The following is an 11,872-nucleotide window of genomic DNA, read 5'->3' as shown; positions in this document are numbered from 1 at the left end:
GTTCTTGGCACGCCGCCTGTCATCACAGTCCCTGGAGGTCGGGCTTAATTGCAAATGAATGGGGCAAAGGAGGGGTCCTTCCGAGACATCTTGAGAGCCACCGATCGGGCGCGACGGTGGGTGGGTCACAGACACCGGAGACTTGATGCCGAGGACCTCCCATTGAAAAGGAAGCAGCACAGATACAAAGTGCCCCTCGCCGCACAAGCCACCATTTGACAACCGTCAGCCCCCCAGAATGGTGGGCGGGGAATCATTATAATAAGGAGGGGTCACAGGGTGCACGTGGTCTGGCACAGGACTGGGGTGTGATCTGCACCTGTCTCCAGGACTGACCGGAAGGAGGGAGGGCTGACCCCTTCCAGGCGGCTGGCATGTAGGTGCCAGAGGGCTTCGCAGGTGGGCGGCCGGGGTATCCCTGATACTGCGCGAGACAGCACTGCTGAAAACTGTTGCTGGCACCCAGGGTCCTCTCCTCTCACGTCCGCTCATCGCCTGCTTCTCTCAAGCGAACTAAAAGCTTTTCTCTGTGACTGAGGGGAGGAGGCGGCGCAGATCAGAAGGAGGGGTATAGAGAGAGTGAGAGAAAGACTGGAGGGACTCGCACGAAGATGACTCTGCTGCTCGGGAATATGTCCATGCATCTCAGCATGGAGTCTCAGCAGCCCCTGGGCAGCGCTCCCGCCCCCAACGGCAGCCAGCAGGGAGTCGGCTGGGGCCCTGCGCCCCCATGGATGTGCCCCGTCCCTGTCTTGGGCAACCTGTCCTCCCTCCAGGAGGGGAACCTGTCGGACCCCGCACAGCATCCGTGCAACGCCGCTGGAGGGCTTGCCCCTGGCGCCCAGGACCCCACAGCCATCATTATCGCCATTATTATCACCGCCCTCTACTCTGTGGTGTGCGTGCTGGGGCTCTTCGGCAACGTGCTGGTCATGTATGTCATCATCAGGTAAGAGGGGCCAGGGGAGGGGGGCATCGATTCGCCCGACTAGGGGATGAGGGGTCCAGGCAGCTAAAGGTGGCCAGGGAAGCATCTGCGCCACACAATTCCGGTGTGACTAGGGATTCGCAGTGCTGGTGAGTGGTGACCCCCCAAGCCTAAAGTCGGTTGACCTACAACGCCTAAAGGAGAGGGCCGCCGGCTTTCTAGCAGGTCACCCTTGCGATCACAGAAGCCTGTGGGTTGCAAGGACAGAGCTAGCAAGCAGGTGATGTAAAACAGAATGCTGTGGTTTACAACGCCAGTGACTCTCACAACGAACAAAGAAGGTTTAATGAATTATCAGGGAAGTGACCCCGACGCCTGAATGCAGGCGACCTCTAACGCCTAAACGAAAGGGTGGCCGTGGGACATGTGTCAGGAAGCCCTTACAGAATATTGTGGTTCCAGGGGGCAAGCAGGTGTTGCAATAAAGAGGGATTAAGAATTAGAAAACAAGTGACCCCACTGCTAAAGAAGATATTTTGAGGAGTCCTCCAGAAAGTGGTCCTATAAATGAGGGTCCCCTAAAGTTTAAAGAAGGGCTCACAGATCAAGAAGGAAATGACCCTAATGTCTAAAGCAGTGGAATGATGGGCGAGGGACATTAGGAAGGTCATGTACCCAATAAAACCGCAATCAATTGTGTGATGGGCTGAAAGGGCTGATGAGCTTTATTACCCAAAGCAGGGAGTGTGCAAATTAACCGACAGGTGGCCTTCAAGTCCTCCAAAGTGTATTTGGGGTTGATGAAGCAAGACAGGTGCCCATGACACCCAAAGTAAAATGTAGTGGGGATCATCAGGCCAGATATTATGCTCCCATCTCCCCCCCCCCCCCACCCACCCCGTCCCCAACAAAAGCAGCGAGTGCAAGTTAAGCGCACACCCACGAACGAAATTAAAAGGAATGGCGTCCTTTGGCACACCTTTCTAAAGCTCCCTTAGGCCACTGGGGAAGTAAGGGAGGGTCTGCCCCCCGTCCACATGCAAAGCGGGTTGAAGCCGGCAAAGGGTGCACATGGTAGAGTCCATTTTTTTTTATATTTCGCTGAGCCCTGCCTGTTACGTGGGGTCGGAGTGCTTCAGACTTCCACTGAAATTATGTGGTTGAGATACAAAACTGTCAAAGTCTCAAGCGAACGCTCATTAGGAACGGGTTATACTGATGGTTTGGAAATTAGTAAGTCCTCTGGAAGTTTCCTATTATCCACTCGTGTCCGGAAGTTGTTTTTGTGGGAGGATGTATCAACAGGTTCATAGTTATTAAATCTTATTCTATTGTGCAGTCAGTGACTTAAGATATGTTCTTCACTTTCGGGGAGAAGTGGCGTCGGTGTCGTATGCGCCCCCAGTTTCTCTTGTCTTAGGATAGGAGTGGGTTAACGTGTAGGTGAGGTGCAGTGCATCTTCGACCGTGTGTGTGCGAGTGTCCCGCCCGCACGTTGGGGAGGGGTCAACTACATGCGCCTACAGTTATTCTGCTCCCAAAATAGCGAACATGTATACTTTTGTGTAACATTGTAGTGTTAAGGACTGCGCCTTTCCCAAATGCCACATGCTTGTCTTAGAAGAGGCCAGAATCTCTTAAAAGAGAACCACTCTAAGTGACTGGCGGTATTTTTTTTATAAGGTGGGTATTATATGCATATGTGAAACAATGACGCACCCCAGGGGTGCTGTCGAAGACATTCGTCGATGGAATTACGGCGTTACAAGAACTATGTGAGGAAAATGCGAGTGGTCTCTGTCTCTGGATTTAGGACGATTCATTAATTCGCCTGCTTTGAAACTTTGCACTTCTTTGGGTTGTTAGAACCGTTCCCGCTTGCTTCACGATGAAAGTACTTTAGTTGTTGTGTTAGCTGTGTCACTCTTCACACAACACTCGTACGTGCTGCCCGCTGCAATTACAATATAGTTTCTCCTTACATCAATTTACTCTCTCCTTGTTGTCAGTTCTCTTTAATTAAAGGGAGGTAAGAATCAATGTAATTTGTTGTTTTCAGTGTAGTTCAGAATGTAGGGCTTTCCGAGCGCGGACGCTACCATCTAGTGGCTAGTGTTGGTAATTGCGGGCGCATAGGTGTCATTGTTAAATCGGAGCTCGGGCACCTCACCTCGACTGTTTTCTTCTCACCCTGTTTTTCGCTCGGATCGGTGTTAATTATTTCTGTCCATGAAAAGTAGCGCGTCAACTGTGGCATGGGAAGTTGTATTGAAATTAAATTCGTGTCAACAGTGGCATGGGAAGTTGTATTGAAATGAAATTCCCTACGTTCTTCAGTTTTTCATATTTTATAATTACATATTTCTTATTACGAAGAAAGTAACAGGTTACTAAAACGCAGATCAGTGTTCGCAATTTACGCAATTAGGTTTATTTACACGGTAATGGAATGTGCGCATTTTGTCTCCACCATGGTTTAATGTTCAACCACTATGTTGAAATGTTGTTAGCAAAGGAAAAAGCAAAATAGCAGAATGGGGTAGGGTGGTGAGGTGGTTAAATTTAGTTAGTCACAATCTTATATGCGAAGGCTCTGGGTGGAGCGTGCACCCCTTCTTCTCTTCCGCAGATCCCCGACGTTTCGACACCGGCTAAATCCCTTTGCTCCGAATAGTCGCTCGGCAAAGCTGCAGCAGGTCACGCTCGAGCACATGCAATTTGCAGATAGGCATCTGGAAAACACACCAGGGACCCCTACACTCTATCAGGAGCAAATAAGACAAACACAACGAGACCGACAGTGTGTAGCGCACGTTTCCAGATGGCCTAACACCCAGGCCAATATTAACCTGTTCTAGAGTTGTGAAGGCACACGGTGCTTTTCCTAGAACAACAGTGCAGTGCAACAGCTGACAGACTCTTCATCCCCTGTTGCTGTGGTACTTACCTGCACACGGCAAATTAAGTCGGTGGTAGCCTTCATGCTAGGGGCAAATTCGCTGGCTTGCTCCGTCTATCCATTTCCAACTTCTGATGTGCTGTGACGTCAGTTCTCCATGTTTGGCCCTCATCTCCAAACTTTCTGTACCTCGCTATCACCTCTTTTTAGGCTACAATCAACACCATGTCGACCATGCACTCCTGAAAGAAACTAAGAACTAAATACAAGCTGAACAGGAGCGTAGGTATCAATAGTGCATGAGGTGCAGTTACACCAGCGCCGTTGGCTGTGGTGGGACAAACGCACCACAGTCAGAGTTGAATATTTCCATCCAACTGGAGGAGATTGGGCCCATATCCTTGCTTGCAGTAGGGTACATGGCACCCTTGCTACGTCACTGGTCGTGACTTTGGACCTCAACATTAGACAACACCCCACTTCTATAGATTATATCTGAATGTGGTGATAATGCAATTTTTAAGGGCAGTATCTGAAGTTTTCATGACAGTGATGTATGTTCCATTCTAAACAAGCTCTGATAATGCTCATCTGTTTGGCGTATCCAATGCTCTGTGGTTCTTGTTCTTGGTTTTGATGTTGCTTTAAAAGTGTACCAGCACTTCCAAAGCCAATAGCGTTGGCCGTCCATCTTAAAAGTGTCAGAGCAACATTCGCAAGGTTTCATATGGCTGCCACGCTATGAGATGCAATGTGGCAATGCTTGAAATGATAAAAAAATGTTTTCATACTTTCAATATGGCCACTGCACGGGGTCGTCACGTTGTATGATGTAACGTGACAGCCATCTTGAAAGCATGAAAACATTATTTTACTTACTTTAAAGAGGGCAGTCACCACAATTGCTTTTGCCTATGGAAGTGTAATTTTAAAAAAGCATCTGGCATACACAAAGTCAATCGCATCAGTGAGCATGGAGCAGGAGTGGGGCAGCGAAAGAGCGAGAGAGAAGACGGGAGAAAGTAGGTGCAAAAAAGCACAGGAAAGTGCAGAGGAATAACATCTAGGAAGAGGTGTGGCGCCGCGGCCAGGGCGACTGACTCCGGAATCGGGGGATCACAGTTCGATCCCCGGCGGCAGATTAGCCCAGCACCATGTGACTCTGGGCAATAGCTTGCTTAATCTTCCCGACGACCCCCAGCGCCTAGAGACCCTTGCGGGTGATTGTTCGCGCTTTACAAATGTGGATTGTTATTATTATTGTTATTATTATTATTATTATCTATGGCATCACGAACCACGCCACCTGGCATGTGACGCACCATAAAGGAGTCAAGCACATCTCAGGCCAAAAAACAAGTCCAATTACAATACAGTGAATACTGGAGATGGGGAGTGGGAGGGAGAGGCAGTGTGGGGGAGTTTATAAGTGTGGAACAATCAGAGGGAGCCCCACATGCACTCCCTTGGAGAGCTAAATAAGAAATAAAGCTTTAAAAAAGAGACCTATGTTCATGAGGCCAACAGTTGAAGTACACACCTCATACCACTAAAGTGAGAGTAGAGACAGAGAGGACAGTCATCTGATAACGGGTTGTATAACACAACCACGCATGCCTTAGCAACGCACTCTGAACTACGGTCACATCTTTACCATGCATGACTTTACCAGGCATGGCTTTGCAACAAATTTTGTTGTAAGGCATGTTTGCTAAAGTGAAATGTGTGATAAATTGCATATCGAGCCCACCTGCCCTAAGCCCTAATATCCAATACCCAGTCCAGTAATCTACCCCATTCCAGCCCTTAAAAGTACCCTGGCCATGACTCCTCATTCTAATCCCTATCACTCGGTCCCTGCCCCCAAAAACTACCCGACCCCCCCCCCCCGCCCTGAGCCCTAAAACAACTCAGTCCTGCCCTTAAAATTACCCCCGTTCCCTCCTCCTAAAAACTGAAACCTAAAACCCTGCTCCTTGCTAAAAACGACACTGACACCAGCCCCCCCACCCTGAGCCCCAAAACGGACTCTGCCCTGCACTTAAAACTAAGCCTGGGCAAAACACTACACTACGCTTGCATAGTTTGCGAAGTTTGCGTTACTTCGCACTACGCGAATTGCACGTAGCACAGTGCAAACATGCGTAGCGTAGCTTTGCGTAGTGCAGCGGTCATTTTTTGCTTGCTCGCGGTCCTCAACATCAAGTTGGCGACCGCGAGCAAGCAAAATGACATTCCGGCGAGACTTTTTCCTTGTTCGCGATCAGCAACATCAAGTTGCCCATCGCGAGCGTGGAAAATAAACATCCCGGCCAGATTCTCAACGTGGGGAGGTCAGGTTTCTCATTGTGAGTGGTCGCGTATGCTCGCGACCGCTCGCGATGAGAAACTACCAGTCCGCGTTGAGAAAGCTGCCGCTCGAGTAAAAATCTACTCGAGCAGCAGAAAACTACAGCTCACACTGTGCAAGATGCCGTTTTCAATGATTGCACAGTACCGGAAGCTTGTCCGCACTGTGCAATCATTGAAAACGGCATCTTGCACAGTGCGAACAGGGTACTACGCAGTTCAAGAAGTGCTACACGTAGCTCGCGTAGTGCGAAGTGCACTTTGCGTAGCTTCGCGTAGTGCTGCTTCGCGAACTATGCCCAGGGTTATTTAAAACTACATCTTTCCCTTCCCCATGCCATGAAGCCTAAAACCCTGCCCCAGCTCTTAAACAAGGATGTGCGTCCCGTGCTCTTCATGCCACTGGAGTCATGCTAGGCTGGCCTGATGAGGGATGATTCCCCGTAACCATTCCCAGGATGCTTTTTCTGGTCTAGGGAGGGAATGGCCTGGCAATTCGGGTTGGACTGTTCCCATGAGGAGCAGGGTGAAGACTGATTTGCATCTGGCTGGGTCCAAAATGGGGTGGTATTGTGAGCAAAAGAAAAATTGATTCAAGCCAGATCTATTGACTGGGAGTGAGCGTTGAATCGTTTCAGCACTCCGTCAAACATCTTGCTGTGTTTGCTATGTTGGCCCTAAGAGGCCAAGGGTATGCCCAGCCATGGCTCCCTTGATCACTGTGCTATTGGATTCAAGCTAGCTTGGCTGATGAGGGGTGATATTCCGAAACCGGTCCTAGTATGCCTGGTTCCAGGGAGGACCTAGCCTGGCAGTCCGGGCTGGATTCTTCCCATGAGGAGCAGGGTCAAGATTGATTTCCCTATGTCTGGGCCGAACTGGGGTGGCATAGTGAGCAAAAGAATACTGGATTCAACCCAGATTTCTTGACTGGGGCTGAGTGGTTGAAAAGTTTCACCACTCCTTCCATCATCTTGTTGTGTTTTCTGTGTTCACCCTAAGTGGCCATGGGTATGCCCAGACATGGCTCCCTTGCTCACTGTGCTATTGGATTCAAGCTAGCCTTGCTAATGAGGGGTGATACACCGAAACCGGTCCCAGGATATTGTTTCCAGTCTAGGGAGGACCTAGCCTGGCTATGTGGGCTAGACTGTTCCGATGAGGGGCAGGGTAAAGACTGATTTGCCTCTGGCTGGGTCTAAACTGGGGTGGCATAGTGAGCAAAAGAACAATGGATTCAACCCAGAGTACCAATTCATCTCAGATGTTTTTCGGGTTAAATTGGAAGGGGTGAAATTGCAGTTGATCTTTTTTAACTGCAAAACTCAGAATGGCAATATAGGCCCAAACTGCAGTTTTCGTAGGCATCTGGGTTAAAACGAGTTGAAGTGATCGCCTAAGGGTCAGCATCTAACAAAGCATAAGGGCAGGGAGGTATACAATTACCCTGCTTGTAACTCCATCTAGTGATCCCATGGTCAGCTTCAGGGAACGTCAGTTCATCAATCAATGGCAAACCTCCGAACCTGTATCACATATATGATGATATATGATAACAAGTTGAAAAGCTGCATGCACTGAGCAGGTAATAACTGGAGTCGTATCGGCAAGGGACAGCTGACAGCTGCACGAGACAAGTAATAGGTGTACAGGGAAAATGTAGCACTTGAGTTAGGACACTTGAGTTAGGACAGGGGACAGATAACTGCAGCACAGGACAGCTACCAGTGGCCCAGTACATTTAATACCTGCCCTGGGGGAGGAACTAACCCCTAGGGACAGGAAACATCTACACAATTGATAAGTTTGTAACTACATGGTAAGTTAAAGGCTGCACACTAAAGAGTTAAAACGGTTCATGGCAGGTATTAGCTGCATGGGACAAGCAACATCTGCCTGGTGCACAGTTATCAATGGCATGGAGCAGGTAATGACTACAGAGGTAACACTTAATGACTGAGTGAAACAGTGATGACTGTAAATGGTACAAATAATGCCTTGACTGGTGACAACTGCACCAGGTACAAGTAACAGCTGCGCAGGAAAAGGAACAACAGCACAGTGGACCATTGGCTGCTCACGGCAGCCAATGACTGCACAGTTGACATAACTGTGCAATCGACGGTTAACAACTGTACAGAGAAGTCAGATAACTACTGTTCAGGAAAGGTAGCAACTGTACTGGGGGCAGTTTTAGACTGCACAGGGTAAACCAAACACGACAGGTTGCGAATGCAGAAGGGACAGGGAAGAACTAAATATGATACGCTACAACGGCACAGGACGCAGTGACCAGCTGCATGGGGCAGGTATTGACCGAAGCGATACCAACACATGAGGCAGTTAATGACTAGATAAGAGACAGATGCTCAGGGAAGAGCTAATGGTTTCATGGAGGCGTGAATGAACGGGTATACTTAATAACAGCATGATGCATATAGAAAGAGATGGTGTTGGTATTGACTGCAAAGATAGGTAATGACTCCATAGAGGAAGGAGATGTCTGTGCGAGGCAAGTAACGATTTCACATGCGAGATAAGGGGTATATAATGCGATGCTAAGATATTGGCTGCAAGGGACAAGTTATGACTACAGATGGAAAACGTATTGACTTTATAGAGAAGGTAAAACTGCACAGGAGACATATAATGATTAACCCCTTCTGTGCCCATGACGAGATAGTCTCGTCATGGAGCGCGGTTGCGCTGTGCCCATGACGAGACTATCTCGTCATGGACCCCGCCCGCTAATGAAAGGGCCGGCACAGGAGGGGGAAAGGGCGGGGCACTCAAGGGGTTAAACAGAAGTACAGGTAATGACTGTAGATAAAACATTAATTTAGCATTTTTACCATGTGATTTGGGGGCATATGTATCAAGCAAAAGTGAGATCGCAAATGCCGAAATTCGCAGAATTTCGGTGTTTGTGATCACATTTTAGCTTAGTGGTATGTATGAGGCAAATCTGCATGCAAAATAAGGAATCGCAAAATTTGCGATTCCTTATTTTGCGATTGCATTTAAGGAATCGCAAATTTTGCGATTCCTTAAATGCAATGTAAGAAGCACCAAAAAAGTGCAATTTGGCCTTAAGGAATCGCAAATTACCACCAACTTCAAGTTGGTGACAATTTGCGATTTCTTTGAAAAATGCACTTTTTTGCATTTTTCAAAGTGCAATGTGCAGCACATACATGCCCTTAGGGCATGTATGTGTGCCACATGTGCACCCATGCTTATTTCAGGGATGCAACAGGGTGTCCTTTTGACACCCTTGCACCCTTGAAATTGCATTCTCAATTTGCGATTCTCTAATTGCTAATCGCAAATTGAGAATGTCTTCCCATTCATTCCTATGGGCCTCTAGGCCCATAGGTTTGAATGGGGAGGTATTCCTTAATTGCGAATCGCAATTTGAGATTCGCAATTAAGGAATATGTAGGATTCACAACATTTATTGCAAATCCTACATACATAGCATTTTGCGATTCTGCAATAGCGATTCGCAAAAAATCGCTATTTGAGAATCGCAAATGAGGATTTTGATACATATGGCCCTTGTTGAGTAATATTTTTTTTTCAGCCAAAGGGAAACACAAACTTAAACGGGGTCTATTTTTGTTGCGTTGACAAGAAGGCATGGAGCTTTTGTAGATCAATATGATATTTGTATGTTTCGGGAGACTTGGGCGGTAACCTTGCCATTTCGGTCAGGGTTTTTTTGTCTTTGATCAACCAGCCCTTTCATCTGGAAGGGGCAGGCCATTGGGGGGCCTTGTTATTTGGTTGAAAATTGTTATTTGGTTGAAATCCACTCGAACTTGTTCTCTAAAAGTGGTTGATGTTGGCTCATCCGATTTTCTGAGTGTAATTTTACAACTAGCTGATGGGGTTAGGGTATGCTTGATCAATGTGTATTGTAGACACAGAAGCAGCAAGTCCATCATACCATTTATTGATATATTTAATTCCTATTTACCAAGTCTCCTGGCTGATGTCTATAAAATTGTGGCTGGTGACCTAAATTGCAACTTTGAACCTCTTGGTATTGTTATTGTCACGCTTGGCGGGGATGAGTATGATGTTTGGCTGTCCCTGGGCTTTTCTTAGACCCAGTCAAGAAGTGGACGGCAGCTGTCTTGCAAATCAATACCTTCACCCTAAATAATGGGTTGAGAGCTTGTAATGGGATAACACCCTCAGATCAAGATGGGAAGACCTCCTTTAACCGGATAGGAGGCTTGAGCAGTATCAATAATAATCTTGGAGGATATTAGGATGTGACAGCAGGTTGTTGATATGGAGGTGGTCTCACACCAGGATAGTGACAACAATGATTTGGATTTATCTTTGAACCTAAAAGGCTACTTCATATTACCTCAACATGGATCACTTGATAGGAGGCTGATTTCTACTATTAATCATCATAGCATAAAATGGTCTGTTAGTACCTCGACTCCTCTTATCTAGTTGCAACTCTTTAAGTTGCCTGTTTCTGCATTGGAAGCAGTTCTAGCACTTGGAGGGAGCTCTTTAGTAGCCACTTCATGGGGGCCTTTTTCAGTTATTTATCAAACATTGTTCTGTTCTATAAAGGACTTTCTTATGATAGAGGCTAGATCCCTCTTAAGCTGGTCAAGGAGGCAAATTGGTACACCAATGATTGTAGGGCTTCCAGACACTCTCTTATGGCCACAATTAAAGGAGGGAATAGAGCCCTTATTAAGGAAGATGGAGCCTCCTACAAGGCTGTCATTTTAAAGTCAAAGCGTGAGCACAATTTGATGTTTTGGGAGACAATACTGTTTGCAGCAGACGGAATGATTGTCACTGGTTTTGGCATACATTGGCCAATAAGGGCCCTGGAACTTCTGTCCCTTTACCATATAATATTTTACTACTTCCTGGGTTGACTATTTCTCTGGCCTATATACACACACAGAGATTGAAGTGATTCCTGGGAGTGGGCCCATGATGGGCCTTGTTAGGGGTATGGCTGACCTGGGAGAACAGCTAGAGCCAGGTTTGTCATCCCGTGTCTCGCTTGGGTGAGAGAATTCTCGCCTGATTATTTGTGCTCCAGCCCCAATCACAGTGAGTGAAGTGGTAAATGCTATCGTTCAATCACTCTAGGGAAAGCGCCCAGACTGGAAAAAGTTCCAGGTGATCTTTTTAAAGCAGAGAAGGAAACCTGGGATCCTTATCTTTCAGTGTTGTTTAATTGTATCATGAATGGGCTACCGATGCTATGGTCATGGGCCAGAGCAGAGATCATAACGATTTATTAAAAGTTTCTTAGGTCACTTCCATCCAATTATTTCATTGTATGAGGCAACTTCTTTTACCACACATATCAGAATTATGAGCATCCACAGAATTAATTTCTACAGGGTAAACCTGACGATATTTATGAGGCAAAAATGCTTGGTAAGTAAACTTGTTATTCCCTATTATCAAGGAAAAACTTGTAATTTGGTGGCAAATATTGCACCTAAAAGTTCTGTTGCAGAAGAGTTGGATTTTATCTGGTGCGATAAGTCGCGTAACAATTTCCAGCCCACTCGTAATGACTGCCTTAATGATACTAGATTAAAAAGAAGTTTCCCTAACCCTTTACCACTAATGATTTCCTAGAATTATTTACTCACACAGACTCAACCATAGTATCTTTAACACCGCCAACCTTTTCAGCATCA

General features: G+C 46.8%; 1 protein-coding gene across 1 annotated transcript in view; it reads left to right on the top strand.

Annotated features, from left to right (window-relative positions):
- The first annotated feature begins 362 nt into the window (after window positions 1–362).
- Window positions 363–11,872, top strand: part of OPRM1 (opioid receptor mu 1) — a 338,091-nt gene continuing 326,581 nt past the window's right edge. The window contains exon 1 of the mRNA XM_085609327.1: window positions 363–949. Coding sequence (XP_085465453.1) covers window positions 612–949 — 338 coding nt within the window. The 5' untranslated portion in view covers window positions 363–611. The remainder of the gene's footprint in view (window positions 950–11,872) is intronic.

This window comes from Triturus cristatus, chromosome 6 (genome assembly GCF_964204655.1).
Source record: "Triturus cristatus chromosome 6, aTriCri1.1, whole genome shotgun sequence".
NCBI lineage: Eukaryota > Metazoa > Chordata > Amphibia > Caudata > Salamandridae > Triturus > Triturus cristatus.
This window is presented reverse-complemented; position numbering and strand designations above follow the sequence as displayed.